Below are 27292 nucleotides of genomic sequence, written 5' to 3' on the forward strand. Positions count from 1 at the left end.
CCTGGTCACCCAGCGCTTCGGAGAAAGGGTGCTGAAGTAAACCCCTATCCACTAATTTCCTCCTTCTCTCCAAAAGTACCCTGGAGGAGAAGGAGTGACATATACTGCAAGAGTCTTGGAGGTGTTTAGCCCCCAGACAATAAACACATTGAACATGCTCGTCAGTGACTGACATTTTTTGTCCACAATCCGAACATTTTTGAAGCCAGATTTTGGATGAGGCTTCTCTTTCTCGTCCGATATCTCTATTATCAAATTAAACAATTTTAATCAATTGAAACAACACACTTAAGAAATTATCTACCAAGGTACTCCTAAGAATGCAGTTAAATACAAGGCCAACTCTTAGGCCCAACACTCTGGAAAAACAGAAGCCAACACAGGGCACTAATCTAAAACTATAGAGATTTTATAATGAGGCAGTCCTCAGCGCCGAGGAGATGGGCTCGGAGGCAGATGTGGGGTCCAAGCTCACCCGCACCAAAACACCAAGAGGTAGGCTTGGAACAGAAGAAGTTCGATTTGAAGCGTCCCCCTCGGGCCCGACTGGAGAACTGAGGACCCTAGACCTGACGGACGGCACCAAAAGGGTCGGAGCGGATATCAGAACCGAGAGACCAACTGAGGTAGCTGGAACCGACCTTTCCACAACCCGAGGCTCCGACAACTCTGGCTCCAAAGGCTCAGAGAAGCTCGGAGGAGGAACATCAACAGGGTGTGAGGACACATTAGGCTCCGGAGATGACTGGGACGGAGACAAAAGTAAATTTGCCGGCGCCGAAGTCTGAAGCAGCCTACGCACCACTCTTTCGAAAGTCCTCATCAGAAAGGCTCCTAGAGGACCTGGAAGATAGAGTGGGGGACCTAGATCGCTGGAATATAGGTAACCTAAGAGTCAAGGAAACTGGTTGTTCAGCTGACTGGCTCCGAGATGCAGTCTCAGTTATTGGCTCTGAAGCTCTTGGAGCCAAAACTGATGGATCCACAATGGAAACCTCTGTCAGCACCGAGACCAGTGGAGCCGAAGAGGATGTAGTCACTTTGGTAATTTTGTCTGGCGGCTCCAACACAGAATGGGTGGGAAACCGCCTTTTTGTAGCTTTTGGTTCGTCTTTCTTGGAAGAGGAAGGAGATTTAGAGATGGAGGATGAAGGTGTCAATTCCTCCTCAAAGGAATGTTTCAATAGTCCTTTCAAAATAAGTTTGTTCTTCCTCTCCTGAAGAACACAGGGACTAAATGCATGACAAAACAGGCAAAACTCTTGGAGGTGAACAGCCCCCAAACAATACACACACAGATTGTGTCCATCCGTTAAGGACATTTTCTGGGCACATTTAGTACACTTTTTGAAGCCCGAAGGCTTGTGATCCTTAGTATCTTTGAACATAGTGCAATAACCACTAAGAACAAAGCAGAACAACTATATTCAAACAGATAGGCAAACAGAGGACTAGGTCCTCTAACTTAAACAGACCTAGCCCTAAGAGGAGAGAAAGAGATAAACCGAGGACTAGGTCCTCTAATTTAAACGGGCCTAGCCCAGGGAGAGACAAACAACAGAACCGAGGATTAGGTCCTCTAATTTAAACTGGCCTAGCCCAAGGGGAAAAAAAAAAGGGTAACAGAAACAAGCAGCACAAGAGAAGCGATGCAGGGATACAATAGGCCAATGGAAGAACGGCCAATCAATGTACAAACAGTACACACAATAAACGATGCAGCAAATAGTCTAAAACAGACACGAACTACAAAAAACACACTAAACTACCAAAAACGTTGTTTAAAGCCAACAATAAACTATTCAAAGATAATGAAAATTTTCACTTAGGTATGGCCAAGAAGAATCACATCTGAGCTGAACGAGTGGCAAACGAGATCTGGGTTATGTTAGTGATGCATCATGGGATACCTCCTAGCCACGAGCCAACCAGAAGTTTTCGAGCTAGAGTATGGCCGAGTCGGAGCAGAGGTTCATCCGATCCCAAGTGTAAGAATGAAGGCGAGGTAGGACTACAGAACATCCTAAAATTCGACCATCACTTAACCCATGTAATAAAAAAAAATAGGAACCTTATATAGGTCTAAATATTACCTTAATAGCTCCTCCAGAAAAACTATTGCCTCTGCCTATCTACTACAATCACTTTTATATGTGTCCCCTATCCTCACTAACTTAAACGCTAAATTAAATATGAAACTAAACACATGCTATAACAAAACAGCCAAGTTTGCCTATAGTCTACCTTCCTCCTCTCACCACTGCCTAGCCCTAAAAGAAAGCAAATGGTTAGAATTTCCAAACCACCTGATTTACCCCCCAACTAACAACTACACACACACTCCCTCTACAATCATGACTTTGTCTTGATCTCCAAAATATTATACAATATTGCACCCCTGAAAGAATGTTAAGCTCTAGCTGCCAGTCTCTTCAATTTCCAGACCACTGAACTCTGCTGGCAACTCTCGCTATTCCAGCTATGTTGCTAAAATCTAGAATACATTGCCTCTCTTCCTTAGACTTATCCCAAAGCTTCATCACCTCAAAGTAATACTTAAAGAATATCTCTACAAATTCTGGCTATGCGCCTGTCATAGCCATGACTAATATACAGAACAGCCTTCTGTTTTTCGTTCTATTTTATCTTGTATCAACACTAATTACTTACAACCCTACTTCCTTTTAAATTGTGTCTTCCTCCATTACTCACTCACCCGGCTCTTACTCTTGTCCTCCTTTAAATTCAGCTCACCTTTTATTACTCTATCTTCTAATGTATCCATGTTTTTATTAATTCTAAATAGAAGCACTTTAAAATATGTCTATCCTGCAATCCTTTATATTATCATACTTGTAGTAAACTGCATGTGACCTCTTATATTTGTAATCTACTGTTATCCTGTATGCTACTGCAATGTGTGTTCACTAACTGTGGAGCCTTTCTCCCCAGGCCTTCACTGAAAAGGAGTAAGGCTAGCATCCCAGTCGGACTTTTCCAGTAAACAAATACTAAATAAAATAAATAGATTAAACTTAACAATGATATGCACCACAGTTAAAACACTATACTTCACCCAGCACGGAAAATATATTGCACATAGAGGTCTTGCAGCATTTCATGTTGGCCATCTGTGTTTTCAAAAATATAGAATGGCAACTATTCGGACAATGCAGAGGATACCAAGACCAATGAGCATCATAAACCAGTAGAAAAAAAATGAATGCAAATTTATTGAAAATATATATAGTTAAAATAGTAATTATGTGCTCCTACACCTACTTTGAGCTCATGCCATGATATGAAGTACTTCAAATTAACAATGGTGGCAGTGGTAGAAGGAAAAGTGTGAAAAAAAAAATCTGGAGCTCATGACTGAGGTATCAAAAGTCCTGTGACTTGCTGGAAAAGACATTCTGTGGTAAGATCTGAATGGTTCACTTGCAATGCTACAGTCATGTCCTTAAAAAGGGTAGCTCAGAGCTCCTTTCCTCTGATATAATGCCCCTGGTGAAGTCAGCAGTTAACATTTGGTGCACTGCAACTATTCAAGTCTTACTTTTAATAAACTAAACAGAATGGTCACTGCATCTGCCATAGAGCTACTTCTACATATAACACTGTACATTTTTACGTCAGAGGTCCATTATTTCTACAAATACTTTGTAGAACACAATATGGATATCTATAGGACCCATTTGTTTGCCGCCACTGGTCCTTACTTTTGTAAGTAAAATGCTTACTCGTATGGTTCATGCAAAGAGTAGATGACTGACAAAACTGGAAATTTCTTCCATACAATAGTCAGGATTTTATATTTATCAGATGTGACAATATTCTCTCACACAGCTGCACTTTTTTAACAATAGATTGAATACTTACATGACATGCTATCAGAGCTCCAATATTCCAGCCAATTAGAATAATCGGCTTGTGTGTAAAATGACTGTGAACCTGAAAGATAAAATATTAAACAAAAACATTTAATTTTTGATATTTATAAACATTCATGAATATTTGCTGAAATGAATAGATCAGTTTAATTTACTATTGAAAAAAATGCATCTGTTACTACTCAACAAAAAACAGGATACATGTCATTAATGAAGTACTGTTACAATTTAACAATGACATCAATCTGCACTCCAAAGTCTAGAATACTTAGAACACGGGAAACAACAACAGTATATTAGAATATATGGGTTACTTAAAGGGTACAGTGGCACAGTACATAAATTAACCCTACCACCACCAACACCAAACAGAGAAGGTTAATAGACTCATTTATCTCCTTTCATTTCCTTTTCTACAATTTTGATAGTACATTTGACACTACTGTTCAGTGGCCTCCCTCTTCCAGTTCCCTTTGCCTTTCTGCTTCAGTTCCTAAACCATAAAAAAAATCCAAACCCATGCAAACATGCTCAACAGGTTGCTTCATGCATTGTTATTTTCTTATCTCTCTCAGAAGTACCAATATATATTTTTACAATAGCTTTAGTGTCAAGATTTTATAATACGCAATTTATATTCCAGAAAAAAAGCATAACACACAAAACATTAAGCACTTTAATTGAAAACTTGAAAACAAACTCTTTATAAACTACTTACATTACAACTGATAAAAATGAAAAAAAAGAAAGAAAAGAGAAAGGAATATTTAACTGACAATGAGTTCTAAGTGGATTATAATTAAAGAGAAAAGAAGTTTATGGGTAATAATAAAAGGGATCAGTAGAAAGTCTAATTTTGTTGGTATGACAGTAAGGATAGTACAGTTATGATTACTCATATTAAAGTCTTCTCTCTCTTTTTTAAAGAAATTTCATGTGGCTTTTCTTTTCAAGTTGGTATATATATTGATTGGTATATGGGAAATGTTTGTTCGTGTAACAATATCCAATATTTTTGGCCAGCAGTTTTGGAAATACAAGCACTGCTTTTTGTTTTCTTAGACAATTGTATAGCCTTTACCATATTTGGCAGCTTCACTCCTAAACTCAGTCCAATTGAAGAGTTTCAAGTCTAGCAAATTTTGGGTAATATATAATTTGATTAACATAAACAGAGGTATTAGTATGCACAAGTCTTTTAAAAATATATTTTTAGAGCTATATGAAAAATGCTAAATTTCCATGAAAAGGCATTTTCTTGGTGGTATAAAAGTTTTAATTTAGATTCAAGGGAGTTCCACAGCTGCTTTGAACATTTGCATTTCCAGAATATATGTCTGTATCCATTTCTTCCCATGCCTTACAAGAAGATGGAAGGTTTGGAAAGTAGTTAGCTAGTTTAAATGGGATCATGTACCACTACTTAAAATCAAATTATGTACAGTGTAACTTTTATTTTTCAGAGGGGTTGTCTTGATATTCATACTTAGTTTGGTTCAGGCTGTCTACATCCAGTGATGGATTCATTCTTAACCAGTAAGATGTGTGCAAAAGCGTATCCCTTATATTTAACATTTTAGTGAATTAATATGTTTCTGATTCTGGTCTAACTGATATTAGTTAACTCTATAACTGAGCTATCAAGAGTTTCACTATTTATTTGGTGGTCTTTATATTTACACTTTATTATACAGTTTATTTGATTTAAAACAGGAAAGCAAACTTTTGGCAGTTTTAAATTCTTAGTTTATCAATTGATGGTGCTTTCTGACAAAGAAAATACCACACTTTTAATTCTTTGTTAGGAGGAAAAGCAGAAAGGTCTAACATTTGATTGTTTAATATTTGGATGTTGGTTTAAAACATGAAACAGATCAGAAGCATTGTCAAGGTTAAGAACAGTTAACAGTTTATTTAACAATTTTAATCTCAGAAAAAATATGTATCTGAAGTTGAGTGACACTTTTTTGTTTAAAGGAAAACTCCAGGCTCCAACACATGTCAACTCAAACTCAAGTTTTCCTTTATCTTGGTAAAATCAGCCTAGCGCCCTGCTATTACACGAATCCTCTAAAGAGCTTTTCACTTTTACATTTCTCCCCTTCCTTAGCGTAGGGCAGGGAAGCCCATTCTCCCCTTCTTTTGTACTGCATCCTTTCAGGTGGACTTTGTCTCTACCTTTGTGATGTTCCTTCGACACAGTCTAATCAGTAGTTCCCTCTTCTGCCCCCACTGTGACATACACATTATCAAAACTGGCCCGGTTAACAGCTGCTATAAATCACTGTTGTTGTGGAACTGTAGTACTACTACCACTGTTTCCTTCAGGACAGAAAACATAATTGGAGCAAATATTTCCTCCAGAAAAAGTGTTGCCGAACTGCTTGACAACTATCATCACGTGCACTGTTTCAGTAAGTTAATTGCAAATAATTTTACTGCATACAAATCTGTGCCTCCGCTTATACTGTCTGGTGTAATTTAATACTTTCTTGGTTGTGTTCTCTTGTTGTAGCTGATTTTTTAGGTCTCCAACCACTGTGCTTCATACCTCTTACAGCTAGAATTCTGGTGAAAGGCTCAAAAATGGGGACAGTTTTTAAATATTACTCTTACAGACTTAGAAAATTGATAGAATAACAGATTTTGCATTAGCATGCATTCGCTGACGGTTACGAAGTCTAAATTTCAAAAGGCCACTATCATACTCTGTTCAGTATTTAATCGTTTACCCCCAATTTCCCAGACATTTTAAAACTAGAGATTCCACAACAACCTGTACAGTTTTATAGGCATGGAGTGTGTATGTGTGACTATCGTTCTGATCGCATGTGTGTTAGGGATTGCATGCCTGAAAGCCAAATGTCTGTGTGTATGGGAGAGAATGAGCAATGCATGAGAATTACCGGTGCATGTGTGGAAGTAGAATGTCTGTGTGCGTGAATGGAGAAGAGACTTTGTGTGTATGAAAGATGCGTGTGTATGAGAGAGCGATAGACGAGAGAATGATCACTGCTTGTAAGAAAGCAGAATGTATGTGTGTTTGTGAATACAGATGAGACTGTGTCTTTGAGTGTATGAGAGTTTGCGATGCCTGAGCGAATGAACAGTGCGTGTGTGAAAGCAGAATGTCTATGCGTGTGAATACTGAACAGAATGTGTCTGTGTGCATGAGAGAGACTGACCAATGCGTGAAAGAATTATCCGTCCATGGCAGGTTCAAGCAGTTAACTTTCCGGTGTAAAAGTGGTGAGCGTTAAGACTTGTTTTTGGTAGTGTGAATATGTTTGTGGCTGTATATGTGATCTACTGCTACTTTTAGAAAGTCCCTTAACAGTTGTAGGTGCATTCATGTTCTTAGGGAGGTAGCGCATTAATAAGGAGCAATGTTTTGTAACGGATTTGTTTTACTCCTTTATTATGTCTTTTGTTTCACTGTGCAATAATAATATAGAGGAAGGCACCCTGATTTTGGCGCATTCACTTTTCACGAAGGCCAGAGAGGTTTCTTTGGTTTGTGAGAAATGAGGTGGGGATTTTTATCCATAGGTACCATCCCAGTGTACGAGTTGAAAGCAAAACAGTGTCCTGAACTTTGCTTCTCACCCCTCCCCCACATTCTTTCTTTCAGTAACTGGGTGCCTAAAAACCTTACACTGCTGAATGGAAGTATTAAAAATAAAACTATTCACAGTTCGACTTGTCTTTTTAACTTATGCTTTTATTGAGCAATTGTAACTTTGTATGTTGTGTGGTGTGATTGCTTAATGACCAAAGCAAGCGAGTGCTATGAGGAGGGGAGTGGGGTGTTATCAGCAGGGGGTTGCAAGTGTTATCGTTCCCATTTCTCACTGTACATTTAGCATAAGACTAAGCATTTAGCTTTTTATTGTACTGATGATCCATTTTTATCTGTTGCAGTCGTATACCTATAACTGTCTAAGAAAGGCACTGTTTATTATCACTTGCTAATTGTGTAGCTTGTTTGCACAGTACATAATGACGATAGTAAGGATATGTTTGCACTATATGGCAGCTATGACACTGAGGACTCCGTATATGAATTGCATATTGACGATCCTTATCATTTATCACCTTTTGTCATTCAAGTATGTATACACACTGTTTTTAAATAGTGTGCCGGTACCAGATTTGTTTGCATGAAATCACTGTTAGACTAGATGCTATGCATTTGCACAAATGCGGAATTAATTGTGTGTACTCTTCTGGCATTGCAGTAATAAGAAATGTTTTTCACACCGCAGATGGCTCAGTCTACTGTGTGATATTTGCCTGATGAGGGAAAACCACAAGCTATTGTGGTGCAGTGAACAAGTTTTTGTTAGTCATTCTAGTGCAGTGGTTTTGTATAGTTTGGAGTAGGTGGCACTGAGGTACCTTACTACTGCATTTGCTGTCTTTGAGCTATTTTATTCATGTAATTTTTGGGGGGTTTGTTAAATGGGGTATAGCACTAACCTAACTTTTAACTTTAGATGTTTACCTGGTCTATCTGAGTTGGGAAGCTCAAAAGGAATCTAAACATAGTCTTTTACTGGCCAGTGGGCTCAGTAGTCAGTTTTCTGTATTTCCAGTGCTGGTAGAAATTTGGCACATTTGCACGGAGCTGCTCACTCTGCCGATGCCCAGTACACATGCAAACATCGGGTAACATTGTTTTTTTCATTATCCTGTGAACGTTTACTGTGCTATTTATTTATTTAATTTACTTATTGCATTTCTTTAAAGCTGCATTTTCAGACTGTTGTAAGGGCTGCTGTTCTGCACTGAAATACTTTGTATCTGCTGTTTTAGTATTGGGCATCTGTTTGACATTCCTTAACACTTGGGCACCAAACCAGTCATTTTATGTTAAGCGAGTCAAAGTTTGCACTCTTCTAGTAGAAGAAGGCTGATTTCATCTATTTAAGATGGGAATTGCTGGTGGGAATCTCATTGTGTGCTTACTTGACTGGCTTTAGGGAACAGTGTTTAAACTTGCTCTTCTTTCTGATCATATATATGCCTCATTTTGCCAGACATTGCTCTTCATGCAGTGGTGGTTACTGGTGTCTTTTACAAGTTGAAATTTCACTATAAAAACACTACAGACCTTTACCTCAGTCCTGCATTACTCATGGGGCAATTGGTTTGCACTGTGAGCAGCATTTATATAAGACAATTCGGGTGTACCTTACCTTATTATAGCACCCAGGACTATTGCTGCTCAGAGAGAGCATCTGGTTTGGGCGCTGGCCAGCACTTACGGTTAAGTTAGCTGCAGGTTACACCAGATGAGCACCTTTCCCAGTTACAAACATCCTCTAATCCTATCCATTTCAAGTGCACATCAGGTCCTGCAACCATGGATGGACACTTTCCTGACATCTCTGCTTCCAGCTTGGTGGACATGAGCATCCTGAGGTAGTGTATCAGCTGCCTTATGTACACTGACATCTACTTAATTCTCAGACAAATACAGTATGTGAGAGATGTAGTTACACACTGATGCTGGAGGCTAGACTCTTGCATACAGACACAAAAAGCAACAGGTTGTCAGCGACTCACTCATCACTCACCACACCCACAAAGGTCCACATGCGTAGACCCACCCACATATGTGGAGGTGCTCACATGCAACTTACCCAAGCATGAAAGGCCTCTTGGGCGCAGTCCTCAGAAACCCCGCATGCACACAAACAAGACAATTCCCATCACAAGATATAAAGCCACATCTCACTGAGGTTCAGGTGCCAATTACATAAGGTGAAGCACTCCAGAACCCTGTACTCTGGTCATAGGAAATTCCATTGTGAGACACACTGATGTCCCACTTAGCAGGCTTGTAAGGAACATGTTACAGTTTGTTGCCTCTTAGGGGCCAGGATTTGCCAGATCATGCAAGCACTCACGTCTGTTACCCCTAAGTACCAGTATGACTCTGTCGTAGTCCATGTTGGCACGAATGACCTAAAATGTACTTCCTTAGACTATACTGATAGAGACATGATAGAACTCAAGTAATTGTGTCACAGTCAGGTGAGAGCCTAGAACTGAGCAGCTATCTGTCTGCAACATGATGCCACAATACCAGCAGAAAATGACTGACTTTACAATTGGGTTAGCTATCTGGTGTCATTCCAAAGGGGTCCAGTATTTGTCAGCCTGAGAGGACATCATTGACAGACCATGCTGCTTTACCATGGATTGTCTTCACCTGTCATCTCTAGGCTTTCAGACATTGGCCAAAACATTATTCATCCCCTATATTGCCTTTTTCAGGCACTGCCATACAGTCAAACCTTCCAGCATAACAAAAACTACTCAGAAAGTACAGTTTTGTACCTACCATAAATGTAGATGTCCGAACTGGATAGCATCTGCAGTCATAACAAATGGGTTGTCCTGTCGTCAGGCAGCCCTTCGGTCGGCCGGATTCCAAAGTCTGGGTCCGGCTTCGGCTGATGTCGCACTTCACCCGACGTCATCTCTGCTGGTCTTCGGGTATAAAGGCATCAGCCGACGCCATTTTCCTCAGTGTTTCTTGCCCCAGATGCCAATTGCCCTCTTGGAAAGCTAAATTTTGGATAAAAGCCAATGTTTCCAAAATAGTAGAAGGCAAACACAAAAAATAAACATATATGTACATATATACAAACAAATACACCATAAGAGACTCCCCCCCCCCCCAGCTAGCTATTAGGAGGGTAAATACCCTAGGAGTACCACAGAGGGGAAGGAGGGAGGGTAATCCTGACTGCAGATGCTATCCAGTTCGGACATCTACATTTATGGTAGGTACAAAACTGTACTATGTCCTTCATGGATGCATCTGCAGTCATAACAAATGGGTAGAATACCATAGCCAAACTAGGGGAGGAGGAATAAAAATTATGGTGTAGTCAGGATCCCTTGCAGTACAGCAGTGGCAAACCCTGCTCGGGATCTAGAATATAGAGGTAAATTATAATGCTTGGCAAATGTATGCACGGAGGTCCAAGTAGCCGCCTCAATAATGTCCTTGGTTGCCACTCCTCTTAAGAAAGCTGTGGTAGTGGCTGTAGCCCTTGTAGAATGAGGTCTTATGTTCTGTGGAATTGGTTTTCCATGGTAGGAGTAACAGAATCTTATGCAATTTCCTATCCATTTGGAGATTGTCTGTTTTGAAATTGCTTTTCCTTCCCTTCCTGTTGCATAGGCTACAAAGAGCTGGTCAGTTTTCTGTTACCTTTGGTTCTGTCCAGGTAGTAGCGTAACTGTCTATGTACATCCAAGGTATGCATTATTCTTTCACCTCTGTTTTGTGGATTGGGAAAGAAGGTAGGTAGGTGTATTGCCTGGTTTAAAGACACTCTGGATACCACCTTAGGCATAAATGTAGGATTAGTTCTCATGGACACCCTATCTTGATGGAAGATTAGGAAGGGTTGCACTGCCATTAAGGCCTGTAGTTCCGAAACCCTCCTTGCTGAAGTAATAGCCAGTAGGAAAGCAGTTTTCCATGACAGGTGTTGTAGATCTGCTGTTGCTGCTGGTTCAAACGGAGGGAGTGTCAACTTTTCTAGTACAAAATTCAAGTCCCATGCTGGTAATGGTGGTTTCCTAGGAGGTTTTACATTCTTGATCCCTCTGAGGAACTGCCTGAGTAGAGGATGTGAAAAGACAGGAAGATCAAAGCTGTATTCTGCTGAAATAGCTGATGCATGTATCTTGATGGAGGAATAGGACAGGCCTGTATGTAGAAGCTCTGCCAAGTACTCCAGAATGTTAGCAATATCTATGTTCGACACATCTTTTCCTCTTTCAGTACTCCAAATGACGAACCTTTTCCATTTTCCTGCATAGTTCCTTCTTGTTGAAGGTCTGCGGGCTTCAAGGATAATGTCTTTAACCCTTTGTGAAAGGTCTGGGTTAGTTACTGCTATGTGATGTTCCAGGCAGTCAGTTGCAAGGTTTTTAGGTTTGGATGTATGATGTTGTAGTTGTTCTGAGTTAACATCAGAGGCATCAGGGCTATTGACCACATTTTCTCCCAACACATGCTCCTCAGCTATGGGTACCAGTGTTGTCTTCGCCAGTTCGAGCTATCAGAATTATCCTTGGACGTTCCTCTTTGATTTTCAGTAGTACCTTGTGCATCAAGGGAAGAGGTGGAAATGCATATGCTGTCAGGCCTTTCCAGCTGAAGGATAGAGAGTCCACCTTCCATGCAAGTGGGTGGAATGTCCTTGTGCAGAATGTTTTGAGCTGGTGATTTAGTGGGGAAGCGAATAGATCTATTTGTGGCATTCCCCATTTCTTTGTGATGGCCTTGAAGATGTCCGGGTGTAGCATCCATTCGTGAGCATCCGAAGTGGTTCTGCTTAAAATGTCTGCTAGGGTGTTCTCTTTTCCCGGTACAAATATTGCCTGTAACTGGATGTTGTAGCTGAGAACCAGATTCCAAAGGTCCAAAGTCATTCTGCATAGTGGGTACGAATGAGTGCCTCCCTGTTTGTTGATGTACCACATGACTGTGGTGTTGTCTGTCCTTATCATCAAATGGCCTTCTTTGAGGAATGGTCTGAATTTTAGGATTGTCAGTTTTACTGCCAGCATTTCTTTTTGGTTTATGTGCAGGTATAGCTGGTCCTGAGTCCACAGTCCTTGCACGCATTTGTCCAGCATGTGTGCCCCCCATCCTAGGTCTGAGGCGTCCGTTGTGATGGTTTGGTTTGCTCGAAGGCTGTGGAAGGGTAAGCCTGGGTTTGACTGGCATGCCCGAGCCCACCATAGGAACTCCTGTTTTAAGCATGGGATTAGTGGTATTTCTGTTTCTAAGCTGTGCCTGTGTTGAGACCATAAATTCTTTAGGTACCATTGTAACTTTCTCATATGCAGTCTGGCATGTGGGACCAAGATTATGCATGATGCCATGAAGCCCAAGGCCTGCAGAACTTTTCTTGCTGTTAGTTTGTTCTGCTTTGTTAATGCCAAGAAGTAAAGAGGAAGCTCTTTTTGTTTTTCTGCAGTTAAGAATGCCATCTGTTTTACTGTGTCCAATTCCCCAAGAAAGTTCTTGTCTGGGATGGTATCAGCCTTGACTTTTGTAAATTGACTGTGTATCCCAGGGCTTGTAGCAAGTAAATGACCCTTTGTAAATCTGTTGTCAGCTTGCTTTTGTTGTCCGCTTGTAACAGGCAGTTGTCCAGGTATGGATAAATTTGGATTCCCTGTACTCTGCAGTGAGCGATTACTGATGCCAGGCATTTTGTGAATACTCTGGGCGCAGTAGATAAGCCAAAGGGCAATGCTGAGAATTGATAATGCTCTGATCCTACAAGAAATCTGAGGTATCTTCTGCAATTTGGTCGAATGGGGACGTGCAGGTATGCCTCCTTGAGATCTAGAGTTACCAGCCAACACTCCTTGCCCAGCATGGGAAGAAGTTGCTGTAGGGTCAGCATTTTGAATTTTGGGACAATGATGAATGTGTTTAAGATGGACAGGTCGAGAATAGGTCTCCAGTTTTTCTCTTTTCTTGGTACTAGGAAGAGTCTGGAGTAGAATCCTTTGCCCTGTTCTGTTATTGGTACTCTTTCCACAGCTCTCATTTTTATTAATTCTGCTATTTGGTGCAGGGCTTCTATTTTTTGATTTGGGGGCAGGTTTGGCATTCCTCTTTTTACTGGTAACGTGTGGAAGTGGAACCGGTAGCCTTGGTCTATAGTTTGCAAAATCCACTTGTCTTTTGTGATATAGTGCCAATTTTTCGAGAATAAGGCTAACTTTCCGCCTAATGGTGCTGCTAATTGCTCCCTGGTAGGCGGAGACAGAGCCAAGTCACTGTGATTGTCCGGTTGCAGTGGCAGTGGTTGTGACTGTGCCTCGGTTATTGCCTTGCCACTGTCGTCCTCTGTAGGCACCTCCTCTGGATTGATTTCTGCCCCTAGAGCGTCTGTTCCTGCCCCTTTGTGATCTTGTGGAGTCAGGAAAGGACCAATTTTGGCAGGCCAGTTCCTGCTAAACCTTGGGGCTGAACCTGTAGGAAATCTTTAACTGTTTGTACAGATTTTGCCTTCTCTTCCATTTTCTTCATTACCTGCTGGGCAGGTTCCCCAAATAGACTGGCCTTATCCATAGGAGCATCCAATAGCTTAGCTTTAACATGATCCGGTAAGACCTGTTCTTTCAACCATGCATGCCTTCTTATCACTGTGCCAGTCATGGCTGATCTAAATGAAGCCTCCAGTGCATCATAGCCACATTTTAAAGAATGGTTACTAACCTGTTGGATGTTATTCACCATTTCTAATACATATTTCTTATCTAAAGATTCATCAGAGGACAGCTTTTTAATTAACTGATCAAGCATAAACACTTGGTATTGGATCATGTGAAACTGACAGTTTAAAGCTCTAGCTGAGAGAGTAGCAGAGGTGTAGACTTTTTCCCCCATCTCTCTAAGGACCTGGATTCCCTTTCAGAGGAATAGGGTTTTTGCTGTGGTCGAGGCTACTGCCTTAGGCCCCTGGGATATAGTTTCGGGGTCTGCTAGTGGGGCCTTGTATAGGTGGTGATGAGTGTCTGGCACCCTGTAAAATCTATCTGGTTTGGCAGGGGCTGGGGGTAAAGAATCAGGTGCAGTGCAGACATCATTAAATGCATCGTCCACAACAGACAGGACAGGAGGTATAGCTAAGGGCCTATGTTGTGGTAAGTGCAGAAAAGTCCTAAGCCTTTTTCTTGAATCACAGAAATCTTGTCCCTGCCATTGGAATTGTTCTCTCATGGCATGTAAGGTTTCCCCAAAGGAGAATTCCTCTGGTGGAGAGGCAGCTGGAATGGATTCTTCAGCATCTGAATCTTCATAATTGGAAAAAGGAGCCTCTGGCTGGTCTGTAATGTCTGAGTCATCCGCAGAATCATCAGAGGACACAGGCTCGGGGGGCTCTGCCCTAGGTCTCTTTTCTGGGGGCTGAGAGGCCCTGTCTGGGTGAGATTGGGATCCCCTAATTAAGGATATTAAATCTTCTGCCAAAGTAAGCATTTGTGAACTAGAAGTGGGCCTGACTGAGGGTGGTTTAACAGGCACTGATTTAGCTGATTTGGCTGCTTTAGCCCTGGCAAAGGCCTTAATAGACATGGCTGCAGGAGGCCTAGCAGCACCACGTGCTGGGGTAGAGATATCCAAAGGGATGGTGTCTGATAAATCAGTAGGAACCACAGTTGTAGGCAAAATTTCTGAGGCTGATTCAGGTAAGGTAGCAGGAGCCTCAGTAGTAGTCAAGGATTCGGCTGAAGATTGACCAGTTTTCTCGGTTTCGGCCGAAACCGAGACACTCGCGGCTTGCTTAACCGTGGTTTCGGCCGAAACCGCGGACCGCGAGTGTCGGTCTTTTTCTTTGCGTTTTTTAACAATTTGGGTAGTCGGCATAATGTACGCAAAATCTGAGCCGAAAAACTGTTCAGCAAACTCCGACCGACGCCTAAGCGTTCGTCGGTTGAAGGAAGCGCAGGCCGAACAGGCTGCTACGTCGTGGTCTGGGCCTAAGCAAGGCAAACAGTAAGAGTGGAAATCTTTATGAGGTATTTGTTTCCCACAAGTTAAACAGTTATTGACTTTTTCTGACATCGGCTGAGGCAAGAAAGAGTCCCCAACGGGGTACTTAGCTTTTTAGAAGTCTTGAAGTAGTATTCGGTAGTAGTAATCTCTGGATCTGACCGACCGGCACTTGCGAACAGCTTCTGCTTCGGGCGCCACGCGGCAAGAAAGACTGAGGAAAATGGCGTCGGCTGATGCCTTTATACCCGAAGACCAGCAGAGATGACGTCGGGTGAAGTGCGACATCAGCCGAAGCCGGACCCAGACTTTGGAATCCGGCCGACCGAAGGGCTGCCTGATGACAGGACAACCCATTTGTTATGACTGCAGATGCATCCATGAAGGACATCAGGCTACAGTTGTTACTGCTCAATGCTGAGTTTCAACTGGAAACTGCATTCCCTGGAAGCTCTCCTCACCCTGGAGAATGCTGACATTTATGCAGTTACTGAAACGTGGTTCAAAGCCATGGAAAGCACTCTGGCACTGCATGGCTGCAATGCCTTTCATATGTTCTGACCTCCCACTGAACATGAAAGAGCAAAAGGTGGAGGTGTATAGTACAGTTGTGTACACTTACCATAAATGTAGATGTTCGAGTGTATTCACTGTTGCAGTCTTCACACTTGGGTTATCTGCCTGCAGGTAGCCCTCAGTAGGCCCGAATACCAGAGACTTAGTATTTCTGTGTCGGTTGCTGTCGCTCCAGGTCTGACGTCAGGTCGTCAGGGGTATAAACACAGGCAGCCAATGCCATTACATCAGTTTTTCTTGCCCCAAATGTCAGGAGCCTTCCAATAGGGAGCTAAGCTATGATGGAAAAATCACCACCAGTAAAAAGTAAATACCAATACCCCTGCCAGGGGTGAGTATTATATACAAAGAGGAGAGAGAGAAGGGGGCTGGAGGGTGGGAAAAGTACAGTTGTGTACACTTAACATAAATGTAGATGTTCGAGTGTATTCACTGTTGCAGTCATTACATTCGGGTAATCTGCTGGCAGGTTGCCCTCAGTCGGCCTGAATTCCAAATTCTTTGGTCCTGCATCGGTTGCTGTCTTCTCTTCCACGACGTCAGGTAGTCAGGGGTATAAAACATGCAGCCAACGCCATTTTCTTTAGTTTTTCTTGCCCCCAAAAAGGTAGCCAATATATATATATATATATATATATATATATATATATATATATATATATATATATATATATATATATATATACACACATACATACATGCATCAATTTAAACTTTACCTTCATCTAAAAGCAAATACACCACATAGGTTGCAGAAGATAGAAAAGGAAAGATAAACTCCAGAATGACAGGGGGATGGTAACCTGGACTGCAACAGTGAATACACTTGAACATCTACATTTATGGTAAGTGTACACAACTGTACTATGTTCTTCGTGTTTCACTGTTGTAGTCATTACATTTGGGTAGAATCCCAAAGCTATGGTTGGGAGGCTGGAGCAAAACAGCATTAGGTGCGGCTATAAAGTCCTGCAGAACTGCAGTGGCAAAGCCTGCCCTGGACTTAGAGTAGACAGGCAAATGATAATGCTTTGTAAACGTGTGAACAGAACTCAAGTAGCAGCCTCTAGAATGTCTTTGATTGGTACTTCTCTGAGAAAGGCTGCTGAAGTAGCTGCAGCTCTGGTGGAATGAGATCTAATGCCCTTGGGCACAGGTTTACCATGGTGTAAGTAGCAGAAATGGATGCAATGGCTTATCCACTTTTAAATTGTCTGCTTTGAAATTGCCTTTCCTTCTGATCCTGTAGCATATGACACTAATAATTGCTCAGTTTTTATTACAGCTTTAGTCCTGCTCAAGTAGAATCTTAGCTGTCTGTGTATGTCCAAGGAATGCAGAATTCTCTCCCCTTTGTTCTGCGGATTAGGATAAAAAGTTAGCAGATGAATTGTTTGGTTAAGAGCCATACTGGAGGCCACCTTAGGCATAAAAGAGGGATTTGTTCTCAGAGACACTATGTCTGGGTAAAATATGATAAAAGGCTCTACTGCCATGAGGGGTTGTAGCTCTGAAACTCTTCTTGCTGAAGTAATTGCTAGTAGCAGAGCTGTTTTCCATGATAAGAACTTTATATCAGCGGTAGCAGCTGGTTCAAATGGAGGCAGGGTGAGCTTTTCCAACACATAATTGAGGTCCCTTGCAGGTAATGGTGATCTCCTAGGAGGCCTTACATTTTTGGCTCCTCTAAGATACTGCTTTAGTAAAGGATGAGAAAAGATTGGTGGCTCTGTATTGTAATGAGCCGAAATGGCAGAGGCATGGATTTTTATTGAGGAGAAAGATATGCCTTTGTCAAGCATCTCAGTTAAGTATTGTAATATCTGAGGAATATTTGGTTCTGCTGTATCAGTTCCTTGTGCTTGATTCCAAGCACAGAATCTCTTCCATTTGTCAGCATAAGATTTTCTGGTACTAGGCCTTCTGGCTTCCAAAATGACATCCATCACAGCTTTACTGAACGGTGTTGTTTGTATAACTACATGATCAGCCATGCTGCCAGGTTCAGTGTCTGTAGTTGATTGTGCAGGATCTGATTGTTTTGTCGGGGCAGTAGTTGAGGTCTTTGAGGGAAGGTCCAGGCTGGGTACTGAGACAAGTTCCTTAGGATTGGGTACCAGTACTGGCGGGGCAAGTCCGGGGCAATTAGTATAATCTTTGGCTTCTCTTGTCTGACTTTTAGGAGGACCTTGGGGAGAAGAGGCAGAGGAGTAAAGGTGTAAACCGATAGGTTTTTCCAACTGAAGGATAGGGCTTCTACTTTCCATGCTTGTCTGTGATAAGTCCTCGTGCAGAATCTTTTCAATTGATAATTTTGAGGAGAGGCAAATAGATCTATACCTAGGTTCCCCCATTTTTGTGTTATCATGCTTTGAAGACTTGTGGATTTAGTTTCCCTCGTGGGGATCCATAAGATTTCTGCTTAAATCATCTGCCAGAGTGTTTTCTTTTCCTGGCAAGAATTGAGCTTGAAGATGTATTTGGAAGGTCAAAGCTGTGCCCCACAGTGCCATGGCTAATCTGCAAAGGGGGTATGAATGTGTGCCCCCTTGCTTGTTTATATACCACATGACTGTGGTGTTGTCCATCTTTATCAGTAGTTGTCCTGGATGAAGTAAGTTCTTGAAGGCTGTTAGGGCATTTTGAACAGCTAGCACCTCTTTCTGGTTGATATGTAGATGCATATGTTTTGGTGACCATATGCCCTGAATGCATCTTCCTGCCATGTGGGCCCCCCAGGCATAATCTGATGCGTCTGTTGTTATGGTTTGGCTGGCAGGGGGTAGAGTGAATGGCCGTCCCATGTTTTGGTGACATGCCTTTGCCCACCATAGAAACTCCTGTTGCAGGCAGGGAATGAGAGGAATCATTGTTTAAAGACTGTGAGAATGTTGACTCCATAAACTTTTTAGGTACCATTGAAGTTTCCTCATATGCAGATTGGACATATGGAGTCAGTAGAATGCAGGATGCCATGAAGCCCAGAGCCTGCAGAATTTATCTTGCAGAAGACTGGGTTTTTGTTGCCATCAGTTTGAAGTAGTAGTCAGTTGCCCTCAGTTTGAAGTAGTAGTCAGTTGCTATCTTGTCTGGCGTGAGGTAAGCCATCTGGGCAGTTGTATTCAAGCTTGCACCCAGGAATGTTATCCTTTGAGAGGGTACTAGTTGTGATTTCTTTTCGTTTATTGTGTACCCTAGGCAAGTTAGAAGCCTTTTCACAAACGCCAGTTGTCGAAGAAGAGTGTCCTTGTTCTCTGCTTGAATGAGACAGTTGTCCAAGTAAGGATATATTTGTTTACTTCTTTGTCTGCAAAATGCAATTACTGGTGCCAGGCACTTTGTAAAGACCCTGGGCACAGTAGATATGCCAAAGGGCAGTGCAGAGAATTGGTAATGCATTAAGCCAGCCTTGAATCTGAGGTATCTTCTGCATGATTGTCTTATTGGGACATGCAGATATGCCTCTTTTAGGTCTAAAGTCACCAGCCAAGAATTCTTGCCCAGCATGGGCAGAAGCTGCTGCAAAATCAGCATTTTGAATTTTGGAACGTCCAGGTATGTGTTCAAAATTGATAAATCCAGTATTGGCCGCCAGGCCTTGTCCTTTCTGGGTACCAAGAACAGTCGAGTAAAAACCTTGTCCTTTTTCCTGTTCTGGTACTGTCTGAATGGCCCCCATATCCATGAGGGACGTAACTTGTTTCTGTGCCTCTGCCCATTGATTTTTTGGCAGATCTGGCCAACCATTTGCCATCGGCAGAGTGTGGAAATGGAATCTGTATCCCTGTGATACGATGTTTAGTACCCACTTGTCCTGGGTTATTAAATGCCAATTTTGAGCAAAAAGTGCTAATTTTCCCCCTATGGGTGCTGCCAAAAGATGTGCTTGGTGCAGGCAGAGGGAAGTCATTGGGATTGCTTTCTGTAGGTTTGCGCTTTATCTCCTCCAGATTTGGAGGTGGAAGCGGCCCATTGCTTTGACCTGTATGAATCTTGCGCCTGGTATCTGGAACCCTTAGGGCATCTGGATTTGCCCCTTTGAGCTCTGTCTGACACAGGAAAGGACAAATTTTTTGTAGGGCAGTGTCTACTGAATCTTGGTGGCTGCACTTGTAAGAAGTCTTTGACAGTTTGCATAGCCTTAGCTTTGTCTTCCATTTTCTTTAAAACCTCTTCTGCCTTAATACCAAACAGAGAATCATGCTGTAAAGGTGCATCTAGCAATTTAGCTTTAACATGATCAGGTAAATTTTGTTCCTTTAACCGGGCATGCCTTCTAATCACAGATCCAGCAACTGCAGCCCTGCAGGAGGCCTCTAAGGAATCAAAACCACATTTTAAAGTATGCTTTCCAACTTGTTCAGCTGCATGCAATAATTCCTGCAACTCTTTATTTTCTGCACATTCTGAAAGCAATAGCATTTTCTGTTTCAGCAATCCCATAACATGTTGTTGGTACTTAAGCATATGAAATTGACAGTTTAAGGCCCTGATTGCCAAGGTTGCAGATGTATAAACCTTTTTTCCCCATCTGTCCAGTGCCCTTGAATCTCTGTCAGAGGGGGTTGGATTTTATGCTGTTAAGGCCTTAACTCCCTTTGGACCCTGTGAAATAGTTTCAGGATCAGCAGCAGGGTTTCTAAATAAAAATTTATGTGAGTCGGGGACCCTGTAATATCTGTCAGGCTTACTGGGAGCCGGAGGTAAGGAGTCAGGTGTCAAGCTTGACTCTGAAAACACATCATCCACAATATCTAAAACAGGGGGAATAGCTAAAGGCCTGTGCTGAGGAAGTAGAAGGAAATCCCCGAGTCTCTTTTGTGATTCTGGGAAGTCTTGACTCTCCCAGTGAAAATGCTCCCTCAAAGTATGCAAGGTTTCTCCAAATGAATAATCCATAATAATAATGGAATAGACTCCTCAGCATCAGAATCCTCATAGGGAGGTATAGATAATTCCTGATCAGAAGAGGAATCAGAAGAAATAGAAACCTGATCTGGAGATTCATAATCAGTGTCTTGCCTAAGCCACTTATCAAGAGGGGGATGGGTACCCCTGATCAAGGTAATAAGGTCTTCAGTCATTTTGATCATCTGTTGTTTAGGCAGAGGCCTGTGCACGTGGCTCATGCGTCGGTTTTTAGTCTTAGAAGTTGCTTTTGTCTTTGGTTTTGCAGCTGTCGTCGGTTTGATATACAAATGTTGAGGTCTGAATACACCCTCGGAAACCGGTGCCTGCTCAGTGGCTCCAGACCCATCCGAGGGAGATACATCCGTCGTTCCAATACCCTGAATATCTTGCGGCATGCCGGACTCCACATGGGTGTCGGTAGAGGCCTGCGACTCGAAGGTAGCGGGTATCAGGGGCTGCTAAAGCGCCTCAATGAGTACCGGCAAACCGGCGACTGGCTTAGGAGAAGCTTCGTTGTCGGTTTTGGATCTTGACTGCCTTTCTCTGTCCTTTTCTTTGCATTTTTTATGTACTTCGGTAGTCAGACTGCTATCATACGACATTTCTGGGTAGTTCACAATCTGTTTCCAAAATACTTTAATGCAAAAATATACCGACGCTTAATAGTGCGTTGGTTAAATCTAGCACAAAACCGACAGCCAGGCACGTTGTGATCAGGGCCTAGGCAAGGAATACAGTATAAATGGAAATCCTTACGAGGTATTTGCTTCCCACAAGTAATATAATTATTAACTTTTTCTGACATCGGTAAAAAGCAAGAAAAAAGTTTCCCCAATGGGGTACTTAGCTTTAGTGAAAACTTCGGTCTGAAACTCAAATTCAAATATTTCAGTAGTTGGCCAACCGGCACTTGCGAAATGCTTCTGATTCAGGCACTGCACGGCAAGAAAGACTAAAGAAAATGGCGTCGGCTACATGTTTTATACCCCTGACGACCTGATGTCATGGAAGAGAAAACAGCAACCAACGCAGGACCTAAGACTTTGGAATTCAGGCCGACTGAGGGCAACCTACAAGCAGATTACCCAAATGTAATGACTGCAACAGTGAAACATGAAGAACATCCAGAACTGCAACAGTGAATACACTCAAACATCTACATTTATGGTAAGTGTACACAACTGTACTACATTCTTCGTGTTTTACTGTTGCAGTCATCATACTTGGGTTGAGTCCCAAAGCTGTAGAAAAGGTGGAGGCAGTCAAGAAGTGTTTGGGCTGGCTAGTATGCCCTGCAGGACTGCAGTTGCAAAACCCGCCCTGGATCTGGAAAATATAGGCAGGTGGTAATGCTTGGTGAATGTGTGTACAGAACTCCAGGTAGCAGCCTCCAGAATGTCCCTGGTAGGGACACCCCTGAGGAATACTGCAGACGTTTCCCTAGTGGAATGAGTTTTGATCCCCTGAGGGGTTTGTTTTCCATGGTGTTTGCAGCAGAAATGGAAACAGTGTGCTATCCATTTGGAAATTGTCTGTTTTGAAATGGCCTTGCCCTCTGCCCCTGGTGTAAAACTGAGTAGTAACTGGTCAGATTTCCTGAAGGGCTTAGTCCTACCCAGGTAGAATCTGAGCTGTCTGTGCACGTCCAAGGAGTGCAGGATCCTTTCCCCTTTATTTTGAGGATTAGGGAAAAAGGTTGGCAAATGTATAGATTGGTTGAGAGCCACGCTGGACACCACTTTGAGCATAAAGGAAGGGTTAGTCTTGAGGGAGACCCTGTCAGCATGAAAAATAATGAAGGGTTCCATGGCCATAAGTGCTTGTAGCAGTGCTTGTAGCTCAGACACTCTTCTTGCTGAGGTGATGGCCAGGAGCAATGCTATTTTCCAAAAGACGAATTTTAAGTCTGCTGTTGCTGCAGGCTCAAAAGAGGGTAGTCTGAGCTTTTCCAGTACAAAGTTAAGGTCCCGAGCAGGGGTGGGTGCTCTCCTTGGTGGCCTTAAGTTGTTTGCCCCCCTCAGGAACTGCTTGATGAGCGGGTGAGAGAACAGGGGTGGCTCAGAGTTGTAATGAGCCGAGATGGCAGAGGCATAGATCTTAATAGAGGAAAAGGATAGGCCTCTGTGGAGTAGATCTGCTAAGTAATCCGGGATTACAGGCAGGGAGGGTAGAGTTGTGTCCTCTTCTTTAGATTGAATCCCAGGAGCGGTACCTTTTCCACTTATCAGCATAGGATTTCCTTGTACTGGGTCTTCTGGCTTCAAGAATGACATTCCAGCATCTGCTTGCTTAGGCTGGTTACTGGGGGAGAATTCAAGGAATAAGCCAGGCTGCAAGATTTTGGGTTTGCAGTTGCAGATGCAAGATATGTCCCCTCTGCTGAGAGAGCAAGGTTGGGTTCTGGTGTAGGTGCCAGGGTGGCACCGGTGACAGGCTGTGCTGCAGTGGGTACCAGTGCTGGCATGGCCAGTCTGGGGCAATCAGAATTGTCCTTGGTCTGTCCTGTCTTATCTTGAGCAATACTCTTGAGAGAAGGGCAGAGGGGAAAGGCATAGACTGAGAGACTTACCCACTGGAATGATAGGGCATCCACTTTCCAGGCCCTGCTGTAAGGTGTCCTGGTGCAGAATTTGCTGAACTGGTGATTGCAGGGGGAGGCACAGAGATCCACCTCTGGGGGCCTCCATTTCTGAATCAAAAGGTTGAAAGTGCTGGGCTCTAAATGCCACTCATGTGGGTCTAGGAGATTTCTGCTTAAGTTGCCTGCCAGTGAGTTTTGTTTGCCTGGCAGGAATTGAGCTTGCAGATGGACCTGCATATCCAAGGCCGTGTTCCACAGGGCCATAGCTAGCCTACAGAGTGGGTTCACCCCTACTTGTTGATGTACCACATAACTGTGGTGTTGTCTGTTTTTACTAGTAGGTGTCCTGGTAAGAGTAGGGATCTGAAAGCGGTTAGAGCGTGCTGCACAGCTAGCATCTCTTTTTGGTTGATGTGCAGATGAATTTGACTTGGGCTCCAGTGACCTTGAATGCACTTGCTGTCCATGTGTGCCCCCCAGGCATAGTCTGATGCATCTGTGGTTAGGGTCTGGGGGGCGTGGGGTTGAGTAAAGGGCAATCCCTTGTTGTGGTTGCACGCTGCTGCCCACCAAAGAAACTCTGTCCTTAGACAGGGTATAATACGAATGATGGTTTTCAGGTCCTGAGAATGTTGGCACCAAAGACGTTTTAAGTACCATTGTAGTTTCCTCATATGCAGTCTGGCATATGGAATTAGTAGGATGCATGAGGCCATGAACCCTAGGGCCTGCAGGATTTTCCTTGTGGATAGCTGGGTTCTGGTGGCCATTTGAGTAAAGTAGTCTGTCAGGCTTGTTTTTCTGGAGTGAGGAATGCCATCTGGGATGCTGTGTCCAAGCTTGCTCCCAGGAATACAATCTTTTGACTGGGGACTAGTTTTGATTTCTTTTCGTTGATGGTGTACTCCCAGGGAGGTTAGAAGGGTTTTTACAAATGTAAAGTGCTGCAACACCATTTCCTGACTGTCTGCCTGAATCAGGCAGTCGTACAAGTACGGGTTAATTTGAATATTTCTCTGTAGTAAGCAATGGCTGGAGCCAAGCATTTTGTGAATACTTTGGGACCAGTGGATAAGCCAAAGGGAAGTGCAGAGAACTGATAATGCATAGAGCCTGTCCTGAAGTGTAGATATTTCCTGCATGAGTCCCTTATAGGGATGTGCAGATAAGCTTCTTTTAAGTCTAGGGTGACTAACCAGGCATCTTAGGCTAGCACAGGTAGAAGCTGCTGCAGGGTGAGCATTTTGAATTTTGGTACCACCAGGAAGGTGTTTAGAACTGAAAGATCTAGGATTGGGCGCCAAGTGCCCTCTTTTCTGGGTACCAGGAAAAGTCTGGAATAGAATCTATCTATTAACCTATCTGTTCCACAGGAACAGGTTGAATTGCCCATACAGAGAGCAGGGATTGAACTTGGTTTTGTGCCTCTGCCCACTGGTTTGGAGGAAGATCTGGGAACCCTTTTAGGGTTGGCAGTGAGTGGAAGTAAAATTTGTACCCCTGGGATACAATGTTAAGGACCCATTGGTCTTTGGTGATGGAAATCCATTTTATCGCATGACGGGCAAGTTTTCCTTCTAGAGGCACAAGCAGTTGGGCAGAGGTGGGGAGTGAAGTTGAGAAGTCATTGGGAATTCTTTCCGTAAGGGGGTGGCTTAGCACTCCCTGCTTTTGAGGTGGAGGCACTCCATTGCTTAGATCTCTGCATGCCCTGAGACTGTAGTCTGGGGGGTCTGCTTCCCCTGGGTCTAGTTTGAGATGGCCTTGAGGGGGCTGGAAAGTACCAATGTTTAGAGGGGCAATGCCTACTGAATCTAGGAGGCTGTACTTGCAAGAATTATTTGACTGTCTGCATAGATTTAGCTTTTTCTTCCATCTTTTTAAGAACTTCTTCTGATTTGGTGCCAACAGATTGTCCTTGTTCAAAGGAGCATCTAATAATTTTGATTTGACAAAGTCTGGCAAGGTCTGCTCCTTAAGCCAAGCATGCCTTCTCAGTACAGCACCAATGACTGCTGCCTTGCAAGATGCTTCTAGGGTGTCAAAGCCACACTGCAATGTATGCTTGCTGACTTGGCTTGCAGAATGCATAAGCTCTTGCAATTCTTTATTTTCTGCACATTCTGTAAAGGTAGCTATTTTCTGCTTAATAAGTTCCAGAATATGTTGTTGGTACTTCAGCATGTGGAATTGACAATTCAAAGCCCTAATGGTGAGAGTTACAGAGGTATATACTTTCTTACCCCATCTGTCTAAAGCTCTGGAATCCCTGTCCGAAGGGGTAGGATTCTTAGCTGTAGTTGCTTTGACACCTTTGGGCCCTTGGGAGATGACCTCTGGGTCAGCAGTAGGATTTCTGAAAAGGAATTTGTGGGAGTCAGGTACTCTGTAATACCTGTCTGGGTTCCTAGGAGCAGGGGGTAAAGTATCAGGAGTTAAACTTCATTCCATAAAGGCATCATCCACAACATCCAGGACTGGGGGTATTCCTAAAGGCCTATGTTGTGGCAAATCTAGAAATTCTCTGAGTCTCTTTATGGACTGAGGATAGTCTTGGCTCTCAAAGTATGTAAGGTTTCACCAAAAGAAAAATCCTCTGGAGGAGAAGCAGAGGGAATGGATTCCTCTGCATTTGAATCCTCATAAGCAGATAAGGGCATGTCTTCATAATCAGATATCTCAGAGTTGACGGACTCAGTCTGTAGAAGCTGCTGGGGAAAGATCTCTTTTTCTCTTAGCAGGGGAAGGCTGACTTCCCCTAATCAACATAATAATGTGGTCTCCCATTTTAAGCATTTGATGTTGTGGCAAGGGAGCAGGTGCATGAGCTTTGGCCGTCGGTTTTTAGGTGTACTCTTGGCCTTAGAAACTCAGTAGTTTTAGACAGAATTGAAGACGGGAAAGAAGTTATTGGTTGTGTTGAATATCGGTAGTGCAAAGAACTTCCTCGGAAGCCATTGCCTGCTCAGCTGCTCCGACCCATCAAGGTAGAGACATCCATAAGTTCCGTAGTCGAAGAAGAGTCTTGCAGCATACCCGGACTCCAAGGGTCACGGTAGAGGCTGCGAATCCACTGAAGTGGGCATTAGGGGCTGCAAAAGCGCCTCATTGAATACCGGTGAACTGGCAACTAGCTTAACGGAAACGTCGTTGGAAGCTTTGGACCAGTGCAGTCTATCTCTGTATTTATACTTATGTTTTTTTGGAAGATCGGTAGTCGGATGGCTTACCAAAGCCATTTCAGAATACAGAGGACTAAAGTATTTAGCGACAATAAGGACCAGCGATGAATAGTTCGGGCATTGAACAAGGCACAAAACCAACAGCGAGGTACGTCGTGGTCTGGGCCTAAACAGGTGACGCAGTAAGAATGGAAATCTCGGTGTGGTATTTGCTTTCCACAGGCAAGACAATTGTTAACTTTTTCTGAAATCAGTTAGAGCAAGAAAAGAATCCCCAATGGGGTACCAGCTTTAGAAGACTTCAGGATAATTCAATTCGGAAACGAAAACTCAGATAGCGGCTGAACGGAACTCGTGCGAACTGCTTCAGCTTTGGGTTCCTCGGCAAGAAAGACTAATGTAATGGCGTTGGCTGCCTGTGTTTATACCTCTGATGACCTGACGTCAGTCCTGGAGTGATAGCAACCGACACAGAAATAGTAATTCTCTGGTATTTGGGCCGACTGAGGACTATCTGCAGGCAGATAACCCAAGAGTGATGACTGCAACAGTGAAACACGAAGAACATCTGGTTGGTCAAACTATATAACATGCTTGAGCTACTCCA

The 27292-nt window shown here is 43.0% G+C and overlaps 1 protein-coding gene across 4 annotated transcripts in view; it reads right to left on the reverse strand.

Annotated features, from left to right (window-relative positions):
• Positions 1-27292, reverse strand: part of KANSL3 (KAT8 regulatory NSL complex subunit 3) — a 2067031-nt gene that overhangs the window by 1344725 nt on the left and 695014 nt on the right. For all 4 annotated transcript variants that reach the window (XM_044084373.1, XM_044084371.1, XM_044084372.1 and 1 more), the window contains exon 9: positions 3883-3954. In XM_044084373.1, the coding sequence (XP_043940308.1) occupies positions 3883-3954 (72 nt within the window). The remainder of the gene's footprint in view (positions 1-3882; positions 3955-27292) is intronic.

Source organism: Protopterus annectens, chromosome 9.part0, assembly GCF_019279795.1.
Source record: "Protopterus annectens isolate FY-2018-M chromosome 9.part0, PAN1.0, whole genome shotgun sequence".
Classification (NCBI taxonomy): Eukaryota; Metazoa; Chordata; order Ceratodontiformes; family Protopteridae; genus Protopterus; species Protopterus annectens.